The sequence below is a fragment of the Rhinolophus sinicus genome, linkage group LG14 (assembly GCF_036562045.2).
Source record: "Rhinolophus sinicus isolate RSC01 linkage group LG14, ASM3656204v1, whole genome shotgun sequence".
Classification (NCBI taxonomy): domain Eukaryota; kingdom Metazoa; phylum Chordata; class Mammalia; order Chiroptera; family Rhinolophidae; genus Rhinolophus; species Rhinolophus sinicus.
Window position 1 is genome coordinate 13599472 of NC_133763.1, and position 23271 is coordinate 13622742.

Sequence of the window (23271 nt, forward strand, 5' to 3'; positions counted from 1 at the left end):
CTTTCTACAGGAAACGATACTATAAAATTATTGTTAAATAAGGAGGCAAAGAATATGCCCCCAGAAAGCATAGGATAAAAGTATTATAGAGGTGTGCCAGGAAGTTAATTAAATTACTGCTGTTTTTCTAGATTTTGTGATATTTGTGGTGTTTGTCACTTTTTAAGCTTTGCAATTTGTTGTGATTTCTTCTTCTCATTCTAAATCAATACTTTCAGATCCAATTTTGTATTTGTGATTTTGTGTTGTTTTCCTTAAAGAGGACTGCCCAAATTGCGTAAGTTTCAGGCCTCACAAAACGTGGATCAGCTCTGCATAGGAGCTTTTAAATATTTAGGAGTAAGGGAAAGCTTTTCCTTTTGGTTAAGAATTCTTAGTAACATAGTCAAATAGGATCATGATTTACTTAGTCTAGAATCTGACCTCTGCAATGGAATTGGTAGCTCTGGGGGGTCAGAACTGAGAACGGTGAAAGGCACATAGATTTATTACCAGTCACCCTGCAGGAAGGAAACCTGGGTGGAACTTGGCACCGAAGATGAATTTCTGTTCCAGAAAAGAAATCTGAAAAGGTCTGCTGAAATGATCTGGTGGAGCTTTTATCTACTTTAAAAGAGGAAAGACTCTGAGGCGTTTCAGAGAAATGTGAAACACTGGACGTGGGATATCTAGGTTCAATTCACCTAGTTTTGGTTTCCGCGCTAGAAAGGACCAGTTAAGATAAGGCTGCCACAGTGGATGCCGATGACAGTACTGTCTGATCTCAGTGTCCATTCCTGTCCTCTGTCAGTGACTGAGAACCGGACAGGATTGATGGATGTTATGGGATCCTGTAGGCAGCGGCCAGGGCCCCCTGACATGATCGCATAACAGTTTATCTCCCTCACAAGAGCAGATGGGATTAATACACGAGCGCATCATTCTTCAGCAAGTTATGCCAAGGTCACTGGCCCTTCCCTGAAAAGGAGTGTACATTTATGTATCTCTTTTTAACTCATTTAGGAGTAATACTGCTTGACTGCTCTTTTTGTTATTTATGCCCCCATAAAAGACTTGCCCTTTTCTATCCCAAATAATGCAGAAGAAACTTGTAATTGTATGTCACCATGGGCCCACAATTTTGCTCCAGGGGCAGCAATAAAAAATTATAAGAGTGACACCCCATTTGCTAGACTGACCACCCCGATAGTCCCCATTGGAAGGGGTCACAGGTTGCAGGAAAATCCCTTTTGTCCTCTCTGAACCCCCCCCCCCAATCCTAAAATGGCCTGAGACTAAGTATGATTGACATGATTGAAGATTCCTTCCTTTAAGCTGGAGTCAGGATGGGTAATAACTGGATGCTACTTAGCATCACATTTGATTGGGAACAAAAGGTCTGTGGAAACCTTTAAGCGGTCTCTGCTGCTTGATGGCTGGAATTTCTGTTTCATTGTGATCCAAAGAGTCAGAGTATGGTACAGTCCAGAGAAGTGCCCATTCCCGATTTCAGCAGTTCTGACCACACTGGGCCATGGTCTGAATTATCAGGTAATTCTCTTATTTTGCTGTCCAAGGTTTTTTGTGATTTAGTGATCAAGTCTGTAACCCAGCATTATGGTGCATTCTACAGGAGAAAATGACAGCAAGACAGAGAGGACAGTGGCAGGTTTGACTCCAGCTTGTTTCAACAAAGGCATTTTGCAGAGAACGTGAAGTAGTCCTGGTGTTGTGAATTCTGTGAGATTTTATCATGTGTTACATTTTTTCTTTTACATTTCTCGGCAGAATGAACTTGAAGAATGAAGTAATATATCATACCATGCATACACACACGTAGGTGGACGTGTGGGGTGGTTTAGCAAAGCAAATGGGCCCGTTTACACAGGACAATATTCGTGTTGCTGCTTTGAGGCTGGCACTGAATGTGTCGGTTTGGAAGGAAGCTGCATTTCCAGGGAAGATTGACTACCCTCTCCCCAGTGCTCCCCCAAACTCATTATCAAATAGCCAAAAAGAAGAAAAGTGAAGGATTGCTGACTTTTCTTGATGTCCATTCCCTTCTATTTGAATAGAGATCCTGAAATAACAGGCTGAAACTACTTTTCCTGGGAGAAATTCTACCTTGGTTCTACCTTGGTTCTCCTACCCCTTTGTCCTACCCAAAGCTCCCGGAACCCAGAGCATGCTGTCTTGTAATGAGACCATGAATTGCACTAGCTTTGTTTTGTAATCAAAGCATATTTCATGATTCTTTCTAATGTGTCAGGTTCTGCTTTTCTCTTTGGCTGGTGCAAGTATCTGTCCTTTCATCTTCTGCAAAAGTGGTACCAAGGCTGACAGTCTGTGGGACTCCCCCCATTTGTTGTTGGATCTCTCACATCAGTGATAACCATCACCATGGGACATGGCCCTTGGCCAGGCCTATGCAGGGACACCCACTCCCTCTGCTCTCCTCTTACTCCACCTCTTTCCATGTCGGTCTTGATCTGCTCCTCGAGGTCCTCTGGGGACACGTAGAAGTCCTCTTCTGGCACCGATGACTTGGGCCGGCAGCGTCCACAGCAGCAATTGCAGCAGCAGCACAGGCAGCAGCAAAAATAGCAGCCAGTCAAGAGGCCAATGATGACAAACAGGGTCTACGGAAAACGGAGCAGAGCAAAACAGGGGTGAGGAGAGGTGGGGTCAGGGAGAACCCCAGAAATCTGGTGTGTAGCCACAGACCCCCAGAGACCTGAAGACAGCGCAGTTCACCCTGCAGACCACACTCGTCCTCATCCTTATTCCATGCAACAACTCTTTAGTTTCCCTGGAAACAAATTGCACAGAGTTTTGTCTAACAAGTTAAACCCAGAGGAAATGACTTGTAGCTACAGCAATGACATACGGCATTTTCTTCTTTATTCTTAAGCTATGGTGATCCTTATTAAGAGGGAAGCAAACAAAGTAACAAACCAACGAACCAACCAAGAAAACCTTTACAGGTCTCCGGATCTGACCAAGGGCACCGAAGGATTCTCACCAGAGGAGCTGTGGCTCGCTCCCCCTCCCCTGCACTGCTGTCAGAGTCTCCACGTCCTGTGGAGTCTGGGTCCTCCAGATGCCTTGTGCCCTCCCACTCCCATCTGTCCTGGCTGGTAGGACTTTAGAACAGACCCCGCAGTCTCAGTTCTGGACTCTTTAGTAGCCTCCTCTCTGGCCTCCCTGCCTCCACTCCTGCGTCCTCATCCACCTGCGCATTGCTGCTGGAACTTCCTGAAACACTTGCCTCTTAGACCAGGCTGGAGCTCCTTATTAGGGGCTTTTGGCCTCTGCCAACCCTTCCCCTGCACCAGCCAGCCCCGTGCCTGCCGCATCTGCATTATTTTTGCTCTCCCTGTGGATTCATCTGCCTAGACACGCCCCTCCCATTCCCGGGTCATCTCAGAAAACCCACTCCATGTGTAATATTCATCTCAACGATCCTCTCCCTGACAGCTTTTCTGACCCCCGAGCCCCCCTTCCCTCCTTGGTGCCCCAGCTCTACTCCACATGAACTGCGTACCCTGGTACTGCTTTGGTTGACACTTTAGGACCTTGACTGGTGTGTCGGTCTGTCTAATCTTAGACTGTGAGCTTCCTGAAGGTTAGAGCTTTGTGTTTGTCATCTTAGAATCCCTCCTACCAAAGGATTTAGTACCTGGCATGCGGTAGACACTTAATAAATATCTACTGAATAAATGAATGTACAAAGTAATAGATAAACAAATGATTTGTTCCTCCTGGCGAACAGTGCCCGGATTTCCCCACAAGCATATCAAAGGTTTGCTCACTAAGTTTGCCACAGCTAAACTCTCCTAAACCCCCAATTTGAATTTAAAGCAAGCCCATTTATGTTAATTAAGCAAAATAAATGTATGATTTTATTAAAACTATGTTATTTGAAATAGAAAGACATTGGTTTATACATCTTAGAATCAGAATTCAGATTTTATTTAGTAAAGGGAGCAAAGGGGATAAAGATCACCGTGTGCGTCTGCAGGATTTCAGTAACTTAAGGTGAAATCTGCTACATCCACGAACCTCACCTGTCCGTTCGGCTTCCAGGCTTCCAGGACTGAATCTATGGGACTCTGGCCCGAGTTGTGGGGGGAGGCCTACGGGTGGCTTAGCCTGAGGAAGCTTTACTCACACCCTCACACCTTTAATCTTTTTGCTGTGGATACTCTGCGTTTTCCTAGACCTGGGTAAATTAGTCTGAAAACAAACCTGCAGCACTCTTCTCCTCACCACCGGCCTCCTCCGAGACCTTCCTATGCTGCATTCCTGTGCTGTTGCCCCAGCAACCTCCTCCTTTCTTACCTACTTTTGTCCTTTTTTTTTTTAACTCTGCAATTCCCATGTTTTTCTCTTCTCTGAAAATGTCCTTCAGTGCATATACTGTTTTGCTCTTTAGTTATTCCAAGTAGATTGTCTGTCGATGGCAGAAATAACCTTACCTTACCCCTTTCATCGCTTAGCACAGTACTAGGCACAAGTAGGTGTCGGTATTTCTTTAAATACACGTTTCCAATGGTATACTGATTCATCATACGACACGTGCTCACTAATACTTAGGACATGCTCACTGTGTGTCGTCCACTCTAATGGGCTCTGTGCAATTAGGCTTTGGCACAAGCAGCAAGGGAAGGTGGAAGGTTTTGTAGCCTATTTTTTAAGAGCCACATCAGGAATTATTATAAATCTCCCTTCAACTACTGGACTGCTTCTGCTTATCTATGAATTTTGATCAATTTTGTCAACTTCCTGGGCAAGAAATGCTATTCTCATTTTTATGTAGGAGGCCCCAATATGCAGGCAGGTGCCAGTGTGCAAAGAATCTAGAACTCCAGAAGTACCTCCCTGTGGAAAAAGTGTCATGTATGGAGGTCAGCTTCCCAGGCAAGCCCACAAAGGACCATATTTTGAAGTGAATGTTCAATCTATTATCATAAATGACCTTGTCAGTATGTACAGTCTTATTCCACGTTCCACATCCACTTGGCAAGGACTTGTCTCCCTCCCAAGTCCTCAACAACAGAGAAAGTGAGTTTCAGTGGGAATCCTAGTTATCCCCAAGAAAAAGAACTCTGGGGACTGCAGAAGGCAAGTGAGGCCTTAGGTTGCAGACTCTCTCTCCATGCTTATGTATAAACACATATTCTCTCTCTCCCTGCATATATCAAAGTCTTAAATTTAGCAAAATTTATTTTCAGTGGAAAAAATAGTAATCAGAATACTACAGAACATGAAACCTGCCTTTTTGGAAGTCTGCAACTTTTTAAATTATTAATTACAACTCATAGGAATGTGAGTGCATATGATTTCACAAATTTGTGTGAACTGTTCACTTGTGTATGAACAGTCCAAAAAATAAGCTGATGGGCTATATGTATGGTTCATATGTAAATCTATTTTTATTAGAAAAGAATGCTATTAAAACTCATAAACAAATATAAAGCCATCACTAAATAAACATACTAGGGATTCCTAAGAAACCTCACAAAATGTATTGCCAAAAGTCAGTTCTGGTTGCACTAAGTCCTTAAAAATGTTGCCTTTTTCTTGACCAGACATCCTTTTTTGCTTTTTCTTCCTCTCCGACTCCCTGTCCTTCATTACTTAATTCTCACCTTTTCCCTCCCATTTCCTCCTCCACTACCTCACAGCAGGCTCCATATGAGCCTACGACATAATTACCACGCATTCTCCCCAGTATTGTGTTTGCTGATGTAGCCTATGCTATAAATAGTCAAGTACATGACTAAATTTGTCCTATAATAATTTATTAAACAGTCGTCACACTAATAAATTATTTTTGGTTTTGAGCAATGAGTCAGTTCTTAATTAGTCACTACGGGGAGAGAGAGTGCAGTCAGAATTAACCCGAAGCTTCAAATTCAAATATAATTAATGTCTGGAAGTATCAAGTCAGGCTGTATTTTATAATTATTTGAGGAGCTAAAGCAAAAACGATCCTCAAATAACAGCTTTCCATTGAAGCGATGTCTCCTTTTATTTACAAGAGTTTAATAATATGGTAAGGTTAGGCTTTCTTCGAGATCGATTCTAAAGGAGTAAATAATATAATGATCTAACAGGAAATTGTTTTTGAAGGATAAAAATTTGATTCACCTTTGCCCACCAGCTTGACAGCATAAAGTAGGTATTAACATTTTCATCTCCAAATTGCTCGGCCACATAGAGTCCCAGAGATCCATACTTGTCATATATGTTTCTCTTTGACGTGTCAGTAAGTATTGCGTGGGCATTGTTGATTTCTTTAAACTTTTCAGCAGCGGTTGGATCATCTGGATTCTTGTCTGGATGGTGTTTCAGGGCCAATTTTCTTAAAAAAAAAAAAGTGAGGAACAGTGTTACTTGACAAGAATTATAACGATATTTTCAAAGGGCACTATTCATTTGTGCATCCTTTGTGTATGTAAATACTGTGAAATGATAAGTTACACACGAATATTGATTTAACTGAGCAAATTTTCATTAAATGTTGTCTCTTGTTTCTAACGTGCAGGCACAATAGTATTGTTTCTCCCCTCACATCCTCAAAGAAATTCTCAACTGTATAGTTGTTGAGTCTGAGACATTTTGCTGCTGGTACATGTGAAGGTTATTTTTACCTAGAAGCTGATCAGTACCTCACCTCAACATGCAACATGCAAGGAACTTTAAGAGTTCTGGAGACAGGACCAGTTTACACCAAAATTTCATTTAGAACTGGAAGAATTTTCCAGAATTAACAAAACTTCACACCACATATTCTAAAAGTTTAACTCAATTATAAAAAAAATCCTAATTTATAACCCCTTCACAAATCTTCCACAAATTCTAACTCCCTTTGTTTTTCTGAACAAATACTGTGACTTCCCTTGTATTCAAATGTATATTTTACCACTTTTCAAATAGGTCTTTTCACTTTAAATAATCTGTAGAAATTTCCTTTGAGTACAAGGCTCCTCTCTCCTCTGCAGACAATAATAAAGCAGTTCCTGAAGGGTGTGGGTATGCATTGTGTTGCATTGCGTATGTGTGTGTGTTAGGGGGAGTTATTTGGGGCTATTCTTTATTCTTCAGTTATAGTGAAGTATAAAAAAACCTGTAAAATGGATGTAAGAACTGAGCTATGTGAGTCAGTTTCTGGCTGGTGGCCCTCTACGCTCAGATTTAAATAATGATTAAAGCTATGTACAAAATTGAATCTGCAGTATTTTTTCCCACTACAAAGTCAATTAATTTTATGACTTTCTAACTGGAAATTTCACATGGCTTATTCTCCCTACTGTGCCCGTCATAGATAGGTATATATAGGAATATACCTTAAGCTTTTGTTTATCAGTTTAAAGTGTTTTATTTTAATGCAATAATAAAGGCATAAGTAGAACAGAAAAGTAAAGTATGTCTTATAAATTATAGCTAGTTTTTACAATAAATTGGGAAAAAATCACATCTATTTTAGGAATTAAAGTATTACTGGTTCAGAAGTAAGTGAATAATTAAGCGGCTCAGCATCAGGATGCTTAAAAAGTACCAAAATATTTAAAAGTATAAATCATGGTATATAATCTATTCTCTCAACTCAGAATAAACAAAAAGAATAAAACAATGAAGGTTCATTTTAAATTTGTTTAATGAAAACATTTTTTACCCTTCTTTTTGAGAGATGTTTAGGGTATCTATAAATTCTTATAGATTTTACCATTGGAGACATTTTTTTATGTGCAGAATTTATGATGAAATCTTGTACTAATAGCACAAAATACCTATTTTGTCATTTTTTAAAGCTTTTATAATGTTTTTTATATGCTATCCTTACTATTGTAAGGAGGTTATAAATATTAATTCATTAGTCTTCACTGCAACTCTATGAGATAGGTATTCTAATGATTCTATTTTACAGATGGGGAAATTTAACCACCAAGAAGTTCAGTAATTTGCCCAACGTCACACAACTAACCATTAGAGCCAGGCTTTGAACATAGCACTCTGACCCTGAGCACGTGCTCTTAACCACCACTGTGCTGCCTCCTATATATTTTTAAATTTAAAAATTAAGGCATACAGAATGTTAGTGGGCCATTGTAAGGACTTAGGCCCTGGGTCTAGGTGACGTGGGAAGAAGCCATTGGAACGTTTTGAGAAGGAGAGGGTTATGATATGACCTTAGTTTTAGGAGGGGAGAAAGGCGAGATCAGTGAGTCTCTTCTACCGTAGGAGAAGTTTATAGTGGTTCAGATCAGTGTGGCAGTGGAGGAGTAGTAAGAAGTGGTTAGAGTCTGAATATGCTTTGAGGACTAGCTGGATTGGATGTGATACATGAAAGAAAAAGAGGAATCAGGGATGGCACCAAAGTTTTGGCTTCAGCAAGGGGAAATTTGGAGTTACAGTCTAAGTTGGCAAGAGATTTTTGGGTAGTAGGAAATGGTTTGTTAGGATTTGGAGTTCTATTTTGGACACCTTTGAGATGCCTATTAGACTTCCAAGTGGAGATGGAGGTAGAGAGATCTATGAACCTGGAGCTCAGGTGAAAAGTACTATGGAACGTGTACGTTTGGATGTTCTCAGCAGGTAGATTGTATTTAGAGCCATGGACCTGGAAAACATTCTCAAGCAAGTGGGTCCAAGAGAAGTCCAAAGACTGAGCAAAGGAGAGGAAGAAAGAAAGACAAATGATGTTGAAGGAAAAATCCAGAGAATGTGGGGTCTTAGGATCCAAGTGAACAAAGTATTTTAAGGAGGATAGTGGTCACCGGTGTCAAATGCCATTGACAGGTCTTGTACGATGAGAACTAAGAACTGATCACTGGGTTAGTGACAAAGAAATCTTTCGTGACCTTCACACATGCGTGCATGCGTGTGCGCACACACACACACACCAGACAGTTGAATATATGTCTTTGTAGAGGGGAAAATAAAACAGAAAATGAATAGAGAAAAAAGAGGAAAAGGCACAATTAAATGTGCTTATAGGTGCACATTGGGATTATAGGTGATTCTTTGTTTTGTTTTTGCTTGTCATAAAAAAATATGTATGCATATTACTTGTCTGGTTTCCTTCCCTAAGCATTTTTAAGCTCCTGTTGCAAATTTTGTGCTCTTTGAATAGCTGCAAGTTTAGAGTTTGTTCCCTTAAATGACCTACTGCAAATAAGGGGGAAGAGGGGGAGGAAGAAAGAAAGAAATCCTCAAACTTTAATGATACAACATTCATCATCAAAAAGCTTCAAGTGGATTCTTTATGTACATTAATTTTAATGGCTCGGTATTCCTGGAATTCTCACCCCATGCCCTGGAATACAATTGCAGCATTTTCCCTACTACCGTTTCCCTGAAAATACGACCTAGCTGGACAGTCAGCTCTAATGCATCTTTTGGAGCAAAAATTAGTATAAGACCCGGTCTTATGTTATAGTAAAATAAGACTGGGTCTTATATTAATTTTTGCTCCAAAAGATGCATTAGAGCTAATTCTCTGGATAGGTCTTCTTTTGGGGGAAACACGGTAGTTCCAGAGATCATGTCCAGGCCAATCAAATGCAAGGTCTGTTACTTCTGCCTTGAAAGAAAGAGATCCTTGGAAAATGGCTCTTTACATAATTACTTTGTTTCTACTCTTTCGTTGTACAATGATACACACTGCACAAGCCTTAGCCAGAGAGCCTGGCTTCTTGTCATATTTTAAGCTGCTTGGATCTTTGTCATCTCACAAGGGCAGATGTACTCAACCATTTATCACATTCCTCTAACAATGGAGTTGGCAAATTCAGAGGCTGGAGCACCTCCATTTGTAACAAATCCAATTCCTAGTTGTCAGCAGCATTTTGACTCCTCTTGGCAGATACTCTTGGCTCTCGGAATCCTTGGGAAATATGGCTAGCAGAGGCAGCTGCCGAAATCACACAGCTGCTCAAGGAGGTAGTTGATCAATGACCCACCCTCTTGGGAACTGTCTATAGAGCAAGAAAACATGTATGGGATTTAGGGTGAAAGGAAGTGCTTGGAGTGCATTTAAATGTGCGTTTCCTCACCTATTCGCTTTAAAGATCTTTCTTATAATTTCTTATTTTACATTTAAAGGTGACTCAACCAGATGTGAGCCTTTACTTTTAAATCTCTTTCTGCTTTTAGTCACCTGTTAATCTGTTATAACTAATATTAGAAATAGCAACAATGCCTCTAATTTCCACTTCAAAATCCAATGACAGCTCTCAATTGAAATGCACAGTGTATTGTCTTCGGATACCCCTGGTCTTTTGCAGAGTGTGAAAGAATTCACAAGACTCGGAAAAGTAAGAAAGCAAGGAGAGGTTTTATTAAAGTCAGGAGAGAGGAAACGAGTGGCAGTGTCTAGAGAGGACAGCTGCCTGTGCTCTAGGCTAGCTTTTTCTTATATAGAAAAGGGGAGGTTAATTTTCTTACAGCAGGAGATGTGATTCCTTCTGAGGTCATTTGATTGACATGTGCAGGTTATGTAACTAGTTTCTTTCTGCACATGCTCTTACCCATAATGCATACAGAAAAACCCATGGTGGGGGCAAGCCTTAATGTTCATTTTATTCTAATTGTATTATAATGAGGCTGGAGTTCACGCTGGGGCAGGCCCCAGCAGTCTGCACAGGCATCAAAAACCAGATTTTTCTGGTTGGGCCTTATCTCCTTTTGCTGAGGATATTTTCGACAGGAAGATTTGTCTCTAGGGCTGAGTGTGGGTGGTCCCTGGGGAGGGGACACAGGCCTGGGCAGTCTCCCCTGCGCCCACCATCATTAACTCTTTTTCTGCCTCATCACATAGGGATTTCAGTAAGTGGCAGATAAGATAAACATGGGGTTTACAGTTGTAACTACCTAAGTCTCCTAAGATCTACCTATTTTGAGGCAGTGTAATAATTCTAAGAATTGTAAGGTTCTGCCCAGTTCTCTTCCTTGCACCATCTAACACTCAGGTGAGATCTACTTTCTAATCTCTACCAGTTTCTGAGTCACCTAAGAACTGATTCTGACCATGTTGCCCCAACTCTAGTACAACTCTATCTCGATGGGGTTGAAATGTCAGAGGAGATCTTCTTTGTTGGGAAGGCTGGCCTCTGAGCCTCAGGAAATTCAGGTCCACCATGGCATGGCTATGTCTATAGCTGCCTTTCCCCACTTACACATATTCAGCTGCTTTCTCCAATTGCTGTCAGTTGCTTCCTTTTTCAAAGCTTTCCTTACTGCTCTATGACTTCCTGCTAAAATACCTCAGCCACAAAGTTTATTGCCCCTCTAGTATCCCAAAAGAAAACCACCTGCTGCCTAAGACAAAAGAGTTAGAAGAGGGAGGGTGAAGCATTGATATCTTCCTATATCCTTGAACCTTTAAAACTACCCTCATGGCAGAGCCAGCATCTACTGCAAAGGTAGCAAAAGAAAGCAAAATTAGATATACACTATTCTTTCTAGGGAAAGAATGGCTACAATGGGAAGGAGACTGACGGTAGACAGGAAAATAAACTCCTATAACCCAGAGTTTGCAGGTGAAATCAAGCCCTAGATTAGTAACCCTAGGTGTATAGCAAATTCTGTAATTATGGAACCTCATAGTATATCATAACACTGGAGGTTCACTGGAACTCCTGTGCCCTCTCGGACTCAGGCAACACCCAAGTGAAAATATAAGAAACCAATATATGAGTTCCAGTGCCCATCTCTCTGACATGTAGTATTGACAGACATTTTAATGTTTAACAATCAGATGATAGATATTATATACATATATATATATACACATATATATTATAGGTAGATATTATATATATTATATATAGAGTATATTATATATATAATATATATAGCTATATATATAATATCTATATATAGAATATAGATATCTCCATCCCTTTGCAGTTTAATTTGCATTTCCTAATTTTGGATATCCTCTATTTAAGTTAGTGTTTTACCAGTTTTTAGTTTAATGTTTAAGATTCATTTGTAGGATTTAAAAAACTACATATTCTGTACATGAATCCTTTGTCAATTATATGTGTTGCATATATAGTCTCCATTTCTGGGGCCATTTTAGGTTGTTGTTGTTAGTTTTTTTATGGAATCTTTCGATGAACAGGAATCCTTAATTTAGTTAAATTAATCTTTTCCTGAATTCCGGAAGATATTGTCCTATAAACTCTAAAATTCTAAAATCTTTATAAATTTACCTTTCACATGGAAGGCAATGATCCATTTATTGCTGATTTTTTAACGTGGTGGAAGGTAGGCATCCAGTTTCATCTTTAAAAATGGATATCCAATTGTCCTAGCACCATTTATTGAAAAAATAAAATTATTTTCCTATATTTCTAAGTGCTCTATTCTGCTCCATTGGTCTATTGGGCTGTTTCTGGGTCAATGACAGTCTTAAATATGGTACCTTTCAAATATGTCTTAGTATCTTAAAGAGGAAATTCTTCCATATTGTTGTTCTTCATGAGTTCTGTGGCTATTCTGAGCCCTATGAATTTCCACATAAATTTTAGAATTAGCTTGTCAATTTACACACACACACACACACACACACACACACAGTGTGTGTATGTATACAAGGTCTGACAATTCAGTTCGCAAACTCATCCTAGGAAAAGTGCTCCATACCTCATTGCTGAATATCACTACAGTCACCTTCGAAGCACTCCCCTTGGGAAGCTATGCACCGACACCAGCGCCTAGTCCACCCTTCAAAGCAATTTTGGAACTCTTTTTCTGGAATAGCCATCAGAGCTATCGTCCTATTACCCTTGATGTCCTGAATGTCATCAAAATGTCTTCCTTTCAATATTTCCTTTATCTTCGGGTAAAGAAAGAAGTAATTGGGGGCCAGATCAGGTGAGTAGGGAGGATGTTCCAATACAGTTGTTTACTGGCTAAAAACTCCCTCACAGACAGTGCCGTGTAAGCTGGTGCATTGTCGTGATGCAAGAGCCATGAATTGTTGGTGAAAAGTTCAGGTCGTCTCACTTTTTCACACAGCCTTTTCAGCACTTCCAAATAGTAAACGTTTGTCCAGTTGGTACAAATTCATAAGAATAATCTCTTTGATATCAAAAAAAGGTTAGCAACATCATTGCAACAAGTTCGTGAACTTAATTGTCAGGCCTCATATATTATTTAAGTCCTTCAAAATTTGAGACTTGATTTATGTCTAATTATGTGTTCAATTTTTATAAATGTTCCATGTATACTTTAAAGAGTATGTATTCTGTAGCTGTTGGGTGCTTTGTTCTTATATAAGAGTGTTAAATTTTGTTTTGCAAATTTTTGTTCAAATTCTTTATATACTTAGCTGTTTTACTGATCTATCAAGCAAGGTGTATTAAGATCTCCCACTATGACTACAGGTTTGTATGTTTCTCCTTATAACTTTGTCACTTTTTTCTTGTATATTTTAGGCCCTGTTCTTTTACTTACTTTCTTTCCTTTTTTTTTTTTTTTTTTTTGGACTTCTTGGTGTCTATTTGTTTTCCTTTTACAAGATTTTTATTAAAATATAGTTAGCATACAATATTACATTACTTTCAGGTGTACACAATATCTATTCAGCATTTATATACCTAAAGAAAGATCACCATGATAAGTCCAGCAACCATCTGATACCTTACCGTGCTGTCACAATATTATTGACTATATTCTCTATGCTGTATGTTACATCCCCATACTTATTTGTTTTATACATGGAAATTTGATGTCTTATTCCTCTTCATCTCCATCCCACCGTTTTTAACTTTTCAGTTACAGTTAATATTCAATGTTATTTTATATTAGTTTCAGGCATATGGCATAGTAGTTAGACATTTATATAATTTACAAAGTGATCCCCCGACTACTCTAGTACCGACAGGTCGTGTTCTTTAAAAAGCATATAAATTCACACTGTTGTACATTCCTGGTGAATTGAACTTTCATCACTATGAAATATACCTCTTTATCTTTAATAATACTTTTTGTCTTTTCTTTGATATTAATCAAGCTACACCAGCCTTCTTTGGGTGGACATCTACATAGAATGCATTTCTTTTTTTTTTTAATTTTCTGTATCCTTATATATTAAATATGTCTTTTGTAAACACCACATAGTTTTGGTTTTTAAATCCGCAATGACAATCTTTTTATTTTAACTGAAACATTTAGTTGATGTCTATTTATAATATAATTATTGCTATATTTTAGGTTAAATCTACTACTTCATTAAATTTTTTGTCCCATTTAAAATATATTTCCTTTCCTCTCCTATTTCGCCTTCTTTTATTATAGAGTGACTCTTTTTCATTGTTCTACTTTTTCCCTCTGCTACTTTGGAAATTACACATTCTTTCTTACTCCTTTAGGGATTACAAAATTCTTGACCTATCAAATAATGTCTGTATTTTTGTCTTCTTCAAAGAAAATATAAAAATCTTAGAACACTAACACTGTTACTCTCCTCCCAACTTAAGTGTTATTGGGAGCATTCTCTAAATCTTTTAAGCCCTCAAGAATTTTTATTAATACAATTAGTATTTAATGATGCTTTATACAGTGAGTATTTGTGTACACTTATTCACATATTTTCCTATTTTGTTGCCATTATTTCCTGCATCTCTGACCATCCATCTGTGATATTTTTCCTTCTGCCTATAAACACTCTTTATTATCTCTGTTAGTGTAGGTCTACTGATAATTCATTCTTACATTTTTTTGTTTAGCTTAAAAATATCTTTATTTTACTTCATTTTCGAAGGATATTTTTCCTGCATATAGAATTGTAGGCTATCAATTATTTTATTTCATCACATTGAAGATTTCAGTCCATATCTTCTGGTTTTCATTGTCTCCATTGAAAAATTTACTGTAAGTCTAATTGTTGTCCTTTGAAGGTAGTCTGTATTTTTTCTCTGGTTGCCATAAAGGTTTTCCATCTTTGTTTTTCAGCAGTTTTTCTGTGATGTTTGGATGTAGACTTATTTTTATTATTCTGCTCAGCTTTTATTGGGCTTTTGGTATGTAGGGGTTGATATCATTCATGAACCTGGAAAATTCACATACGTTATATTTTCAAATAGCTTTCTCCTTCTACTCTCCTTTCAGACTCCATGTGTATTTTATCTTCTTGCGTTGTTTTCTGTCCTTTTATAGTCCTTCCTGGCTATTTTCTGCTGGTATCTTACAGTCAGCTCTCTAAGCTGTTAAACCCTACCTTAGCATCCTTGAGTTTGGTTGTTGTATTTTTTAGTTGTGAAATTTATCTGTTTATTTTAAAACTCTGAAATATCCCTTTTCCTAATTTGCAGTTCTCTGTGCAAATTCTTAATCTTGTAATTTATCTTCTTGATTGTGACAGTTTTTCTTTCCAATCTGTATCTGACAATTTTAATACCTGAGATTTCTACAGTTGTTTCTTTTTTCTCATTTCTGCTGATTCTTATTCATATTGTCTTGACTTGTGCCCTTGGTCATCTCTGTGCATCAGTTATTGTATTTTTAAAACTTGTAAAGAAATAATTGGAGAACTAAGAAGATATTATCTTATACCAGAGAGCATTTTTATTTTCTAGTTTCAGATGTCTGGAGGCACTAGTAAAACTGGGATTCTCTTAATTCAATATTAGGGATTGAGATTTTTCTCGGTCACCCAGATGGCTCAAAACTCAGTTACAGTCCATACAAGACTGGTGTTTCCATTATCTATTTATGTGTAACAAGCTGCAGAACAATTTAGTAGCTTAAAAGAACAAGCATTTTATTTATTTGCCTACAACCTTGTAATTGGGTAGGATTTGGTGGGGTAGTTTTTCTTGCTCTATCTGGCTTTGGCTGGGATGGCTCAAGTGGAGCTGAAGGGTCTGCTTCCAAGATGGCTTCACTGACCTGCTGGTAAGTTGGTACTACCTGTGGCTGGGAGCTCAGCTGGGGCTGTGGGCTGAAGACTCTCTCCATCTCGCTTCTCTGCATAGCTAGGCGAGGTGCCTCACAACAAGATGGTCTCAGGGTAGTCATATTTCTCCTCTCCAGTGGTGGCTAGCTTAAACCAGATTGCAAAAGTAGAAGCTACGAGGCCTTTTAAAGATTTAGGTAATTCATCACTTCTGCCACGTTCTAAATCAGGTGAAATCAGGTCAGAGAGCCAGCCAGATTCAAGAGGTCTGCACAAGGACATGGATGCCAGGGGACAATGGCTTATGGAGGACCACCAAAGTTTGTCAGCCACAGATGGTTTAATTCCAGTCTGCCCTTTCTCTTGGGCTGCAGCATTTTAGAGTCTAAATGGAATGGCAGGACTCTTGTTCTGGTTGGGCCAGAATCCAGATTGTTTCCCCCTTCTTTGTAGAGACCTGCTCAGCCTTTCAGCTTCTCTTCTCCCATGTCATGACCTAGTCGGCCGTAATTCTTTACACTCAAATGCTTTTAAGATGTATATTTTAAAATATAACTTTCCTTTTAGTTTTTCTGGTTGTTCTCAGCAGAAGGGAGAACTGGTACAAATTAGCTACCCAGGGATAACCAGAAACTCCTGATTTGGAAACTCCTTGTTACCTTTAATGTTTATGTTTTCTTCTTTCAAATATATAGTAATTCCACAAATAGCTTTATACCACTATTACATAAATGAGCCAAAGATTGCCTCTGTGTTAACCCCTATGTTTATTTCTTAACTGCGGGCTGAGACCGATTAGCTCAAAAGCCCAATGGAGCCAAACTCAAAATTTTATACAGTTAATTTCAAAATAACCCAAACAAGCAAGTTGTTAGCTATGTAGAGCCTGCCTGCTTTCCATATCTGCAAGACCTCCCCCCCATGTGCTGGCCATTGATAAGGTACAGCCCTGCGGTTATAGGACGCCACGCTCCAATGGCCTTTGGAGCTCTCTGATGCAGACTCCTCACTGCGCTCCTCAGTGATGTCACCTAGATAATAACCCCCTTTCAAATCTCCCCCTCCTCTGGGAGCGACTTAGCCCCCCTCCCCTTCTGAGGGTAGCCCATGCCCTGGGTCTCTGGATGGTCTCATGTGAGGGAGTTGCCCTCGCATGTAATCTGGTCCAAGCCCAGTAAAGCATGTTGTGAGTTCCTGGGTCTCTTGGTCATGTGCTTTCCCTGGATCAACCCCCAAATCTCTCAAACCCCCTATCACCTTTTTGTGTATTTGTACCCAGTACAGTTTCCTTCCCCACAAGAAGCTTTAATATAGTATGCTGCTGGAGAAAACGGAAGCAAGAGTGTTACTGAGGTTCAAGGAAGCAGGAGCCACTGGGCCAGGAGTAGTAGTCAAGGGACAGATATGCAAGCTCAGGGCACGAAATTGGAGTTCAAATTGCAAATAATGTTGCCAATACTACGTCTGCTATAAAATTATTTCTGAACATCTGCTATTAGGTTGGTGCAAAAGTAATTGCAGTTTTTGCAATTATTTTTAACCTTTTAAACCGCAATTGCTTTTGCACCAACCTAATACTACAATGTATGATTCAAGTAATTTAACCACCAAGGCCCGTCCAAGGACCTCTGAAGGCCATAGCGTTACGCAGCCCTGCGATTTCCTTCCATTTACACATAGAATATCTGAGCAGCTCACCCCAGAAATTGTTAGGATATTTTCTAGGATCCACAGTCACATTCATTATTCAAACCAGATTGCATGAGACAGCAATAAGAACCGTAAATGATGACCTGTTTCAGAGAACTGGTCTTTTCCCTCCTGTAGAACCACAATGAGAGTCAAGTGCTGACCTCTAGTGGCGTCAGTGATACCACTACATCTCAGTGATTTCCTTGGCAAATAGCCTTCCCAAATTTTTACTAGAATGTGTAATAACTTGACTTCATAACGCATTATGCCGGAGTATGTTTTTAACATACGAGTTACAAATACTTAAACTTTTGAAAAGTTCAAATGCCAATTGATAGAGCTTTGTTTTAGACAGTTTTCTGGTCACTATAATTCTTTCCAATGGCTAGTTTAAGAGCTAGCTCTTTGCCTTCCCTAATAAGGTGGAATAGACTAGAATATTTGTGCAAGCACAGTAGATAAAATGTGTCCAATATTAGAAGTATTTGTTCACAGCAATCATAAAAGTACTTCTTCAGGGAAAAGTCCTACTTCAGTTCTGACACCAGTAGGCCACTGACTGTCTTCCACAGGCCACTAAGACCTTTGCTACATTTTAATCCTTTTCCTCCCCAACTCACACCTAACCCATAATCTGAGAGCTGCATGTAATTCAAGCTCTTTGTATCTGGCTCAGCATCCCAACAAAAGTTTCTGGGTCTCTAACATTATTACATTTCCACGGGGGAGGGCAGAATTTTGCACTCTTATTGTTTTGTGTGTTTTTTTCAAGCCAGTAATCTCTATTGAATGCCGAACATCAAGGGAGAACGAGACTGGAATGTAGGAGAAATGGCTGTACAAACCTGTCTCCTGCTTCCAACAGCAGCTCTCAACCACTGGACTAGTCAAAGCGCTCAGTAGTTACTCGCTCTGATGCTCTCCCTGAGGATTACTGATATTGATCACCTTTTTATTTACCATCTGTATGTCTTCCTTGGAAAAAAGTCTATTCATATCCTCTGCCCATTTTTAAATCAGATTTTGTTTTTTTTGGCTATTGAGTTATATAATTCTTTATATATTTTTGGATATTAAACCCTTATCAGATACATGATTTGCAAATATTTTCTTCCATTTGGTATGTTGCCTTTTCATTGTGTTGCTGGTTTACTTTTGCTGTGCAGAAACTTTGAGTTTGATGTAATCTCACTTATTTACTTTTGCTTTAGTCGCCTTTCATTTTCAAAAAATTCGGAAAAATCATTGCCAAGAGAGACGTCAAGGAGCCTACCACCTGTTTTCGTCTTGGAGTTTTATGGTTTCAAATCTTACATTCAAGTCTTTAATCCATTTTAAGTTGATTTTTGTGTCTGGTGTAAGGTAGGGGTCCAGTTTTGTTCTTTTGCATGTGGCTGACCAGTTTTTCCAACACCATTTATTAAAGAAACTGTCCTCTCCCCGTTGTACATTCCTGGATCCTTTGTCATAAGTTAATTGAGTTGTATATATATATATATGGATTTTTTTTTCTGGGCTCTCTGTTCTGTTCCATTGATCTATGTGTCTGCATTTCTGCCAATACCATGCTGTTTTGATTACTGTAGTTTTGTAATAGGGTTTGAAATCAGGAAGTGTGTTGTCTCCAGCTTTGTTGTTCTTTCTCAAGATTGATTTGGGGTCTTTTGTGGTTTCATACTATTTTAGGATTCTGTGTTCTATTTTTGTGAAAAATGTTATTAGAATTTTGATAGGGATTGCACTGAATCTGTAGATTGCTTTTGGCAATATGGACATTTTAACAACGTTAATTAATGAGCATGGAATAGCTTTCCATTTATTTGTGCCTTCTTCAGTTTCTCTCAACAATGTCTTATACCGCGTTTCCCCAAAAATAAGATCTAACCGGTCTTATTTTAATACAATAGAAGACTGGGTCTAATATAATATAATATAATACCCAATCTTACATTAATTTTTGCTCCAAAAGACGCATTGGGGCTGATGGTCTGGCTAGGTCTTATTTTCGGGGAAACACGGTAGTTGGTTAGTTTCCAAATTCCAAAACTTTTATTCTGACAGCGTTTTTCAGAGTTTTAGTTGCTTTCATGGAGGAGCAGACTTTTAGAGTTCCCTACTACACCATTTTCACTGATACCATTACCTATCAATAATTTTAATATCTATACCAATTTCAGTAAAATGTATTTAAGTTTATAGAAAACATATCCTTTTGCAAGTATACTTTTATTATTTATGCTTTTGTTTTAAGAATATTGATAGGCATAAAGCAGACTTAAGGAACATTTTGGTTCCTAACAGAGGTAACAATTTTCATTGAGATCAAACAGTGTTGTATCTTCATATTCTTGCATTTAAATTGATGTTCACATAGTTTCTTTCAATTACTGTATGAGATTATTTGGATTGATACCCATTGCTAAAGCACCCAGGAAGCATTACTTTTTCTCACTGATTTATTCATTTATGCTTTCATACTTGAGTTTATTCACGAACTATTTATTAAGCACCTAGTTCCTCAGGTGTAGCAATAGGTACAGGGTATAGGACAGGTAACACGCTGAATGATGCCCTGATTTTACTTTGTCATCAGATGACTTAAGAAGCAATTGGACTTAGCAGTTAGTATTGCCAGAAAGAGGTAATGTTATATTACTTTAGGACCTATAGGAACTCCCTTGCAGATCTTACTGTTTTAACTCTCAGGTGTATAATATGAACTTTGCTAGTAAATACCAAAAGCTACTGCAAGGACAGATGTTACATGACCGGGTATGTGCATTCATCTGCTAGGTGAGCTGATAGTTCACCGACTCCTCACAGTGTCTGGAACCTAACGCTCTGTCCTCATTCTGGATCCCACGCTCTGCCTACATGTCAGCCTGGGACTAAGAACCTGAATTTCATCCTCAGCCTTCCTTCTCAGACTTGACCTTTGTCTTCCATTATAGCCCATCACTCAGATTCTGGCCTTGGAAAATCCTTTGGCTTAGGGTAGCTGTTCTAAAATCAGAGAAGTGATGGGTAAGAGCAGTGAGCGCTGGAGTAAGGCAACCCAAGTGCCAGTCGGTATTGAGTGAATGAGTGACTGAAAAAAAGTCATTGCTCATAATGATTCTAAGGCCTGTGAATGACTAAAGTTGAAGTTACGTGAAGAAATAAGGGGCTCGAGTGGAAAATTTGCCACGGGAGAAGGGAGGCTATGCAGCTGACCTAGAAGATGCCTCTGACATAGCCTGATAATCTCTTCTTTTTAGTGGAAGGTTTTAGAATTCAAGAAACAAATTAGTGCTTGATAGATATTAATTTCAACTTGTTTTGTAAGCTTGAATCATCACTTTGCCTTGTAAATATTTACAATTCTTCTATTAGCTATGCATTCCCCTGACATTTGCACTTTATTCATCAGTAGCCTCTGTTATAACCTCTAATTGCTAATAATGATGGGTAAAAGCACCCCAGAGTGGGGTTGCCACAGATCACTATGGAAATGACACTTCTTCCTGCTCCTTGCGAAGACAGCTTTTGCCTCACTTTGGTCTACTCTGAGGCAACTCACCTCTTCAGGGATGGAAGATGATTTCCAGAAAGTTCCATGGGAAACTGAATTACGTAGAAAACTCAATTGAATCCCTGCTGCTCTGTGAACCAGGATATTTGGTACCTTGTCAACGAGGAGAAATTAAGCTCATCCATGAGGCACAGACCCAGGTGCTGAAGTACAACACTAGCTGTACGCTCTAGTTTTGCAGTTCTCCGACATGCTAAGGAAGAGCTAGATCTTTGTCTGACTTCTCATGCAGTAAGTAGGCAAGCATTTTGTTAATTTCTTGCATCAAGAACACCAGAGAAATCAGTCAGCCTCCTTTTTGGGCATCTTCATCTTGTTTTTATCTAACTTCAAAAATGTACATATCAGTGTAAATGAACACTAACATTTACGTTACATAAGAGATTTTGAGTACTCAAAACTCACACTCTTAAATTGTATAATGGGCTCTATTTTCTACAGTTTTCCCTTCCTTATCCCCTACTTCTCTCCTGAAGGTCCCACAGCCGCACAAAATGTGTCAGGTCCCAAACTGAAACTGGTCTTTCCTTGCTGATCTGCTTCCTTCTATTTACTGGGTCAGTAAATGACTCCCCTTTCAGCGAGGTGGCCAGACATTTCAGAATGGTCCTGAAGAAATTATTAATATAATCCAGGAGAAAACCCAGAGGCAAAGTCTATTTGCTGACCAATTCATTATTGTATTTGGTAAATATTAGCATGGTGCTAGCACTGGATGTGCGATGGAAGACTAAGCACAGTGCCGCCCTTAGGGAACTGATGGAGTGGGAGAGGCAGAAAAGAAAAGAGGGAATTACAACCTGTGGGGGTTTCATGTTCTGATGGGACAGCACCATGGGCCATGGAACATATAGAGGGCCTCACGGAAGGCCCCCCACAGGTCTCCTTCCCCCAAACACACCTCAGTGGCTGCTGGTAATAATTTTGGGTATGATGTTTGAATCTCTCTCTCTCTCTCTCTTAGATTCTAACTTTTTGCTTATATGCCCCTTAAAATTTTGAGAGATTGTTCCTTCTGCATTCTAAACTTGGTATCTAAAATTTTTATGAGAGTAAAGAGATGCAAAGAATATACATTTTTCAACATAATACAAACACTGCCATGTTGAAATAAAAGTTTTAACTGTCTTTTAAATGTATGTGATCGATTTGAAATATCACGGAATCTAAATACAACCCCCACACACACACACAAACACACACTCCTTGAAGCGTCTCCTTGATCCCATGCCCTAACTAGTTTGAAGAAGGCCATTCTATAGGGCTATTGCTATGACTTTTCCTGTATCCTCTGTGGCACCCAGTATCCGTGTGCCAGACCTTGGCAAAACACTTCACATGTATCATCTCATTGAATCTTCAGCAACCCTCTGAGGTCAGTATCACTGTCTGCATTTTACTTATGAACAACATGAGGCTAAGACGAGGGTTTGGATCCAGGTTTTTCTGACTTCATACCCTGTGCTCTTAACTGCTACTTTATCCTTAGAACTCACTGTAAACAAGGGGTTTTAGTGTTAAAATCGTTGTGGAACACCTCCAAGAGAATGCGTAACTCCCAGCACCACTCCTAGCACCCCAGCCCTCCTGCCTGCTTTGCTTTTCTCCACAGCTCTCACAACATCTGACAGACTGTTGTTTTACTTACTTATTTATTATTAAGCCTCCCTGCTCCCCCAGCCCAGAATATAGGCTTCAGGAGGACAGGGATTTTGTCTGTTTGCCCAACACATAGTAGGTGCTCAATAAATACTTGTCAAATAATGGACAGCACTTGCTGCTAGGAAGCCATGAAGATATGGAAGACTCTAGACACACTAGTGGCTGCTCGGTGCTCTGATCAGCCTTCCCGGCTTCCGCCGCAATGAGGCAGCAGTAAGAGCAGCTCAACAACCTACTGACTTTGGGGTGAAGGAGTTGATGTGCCAGTCAGTATCAAGAAAAGGATCTAATCGCACACTTGAAGTGCTTGCTGAGCAGCAGTATAATGGCAAACTCCATTTACCTCATTCAAGTTACTAAAGATAATACCGACTAGGTAGCCTTGCTGGTTGTAGGGCTATGCTAGGGATGCATCTTTGAGCCATCGCAGCCTACTGTTCACGCATGGGAGTCT

General features: G+C 39.3%; 1 protein-coding gene across 2 annotated transcripts in view; it reads right to left on the minus strand.

Annotated features, from left to right (window-relative positions):
• Positions 1–23271, minus strand: part of DNAJC5B (DnaJ heat shock protein family (Hsp40) member C5 beta) — a 51936-nt gene that overhangs the window by 14143 nt on the left and 14522 nt on the right. For both annotated transcript variants that reach the window (XM_019710687.2, XM_019710686.2), the window contains exons 3-4: positions 6133–6346; positions 2447–2618 (exon numbers count right to left, since the gene is read on the minus strand). In XM_019710687.2, the coding sequence (XP_019566246.1) occupies positions 2447–2618; positions 6133–6346 (386 nt within the window). The remainder of the gene's footprint in view (positions 1–2446; positions 2619–6132; positions 6347–23271) is intronic.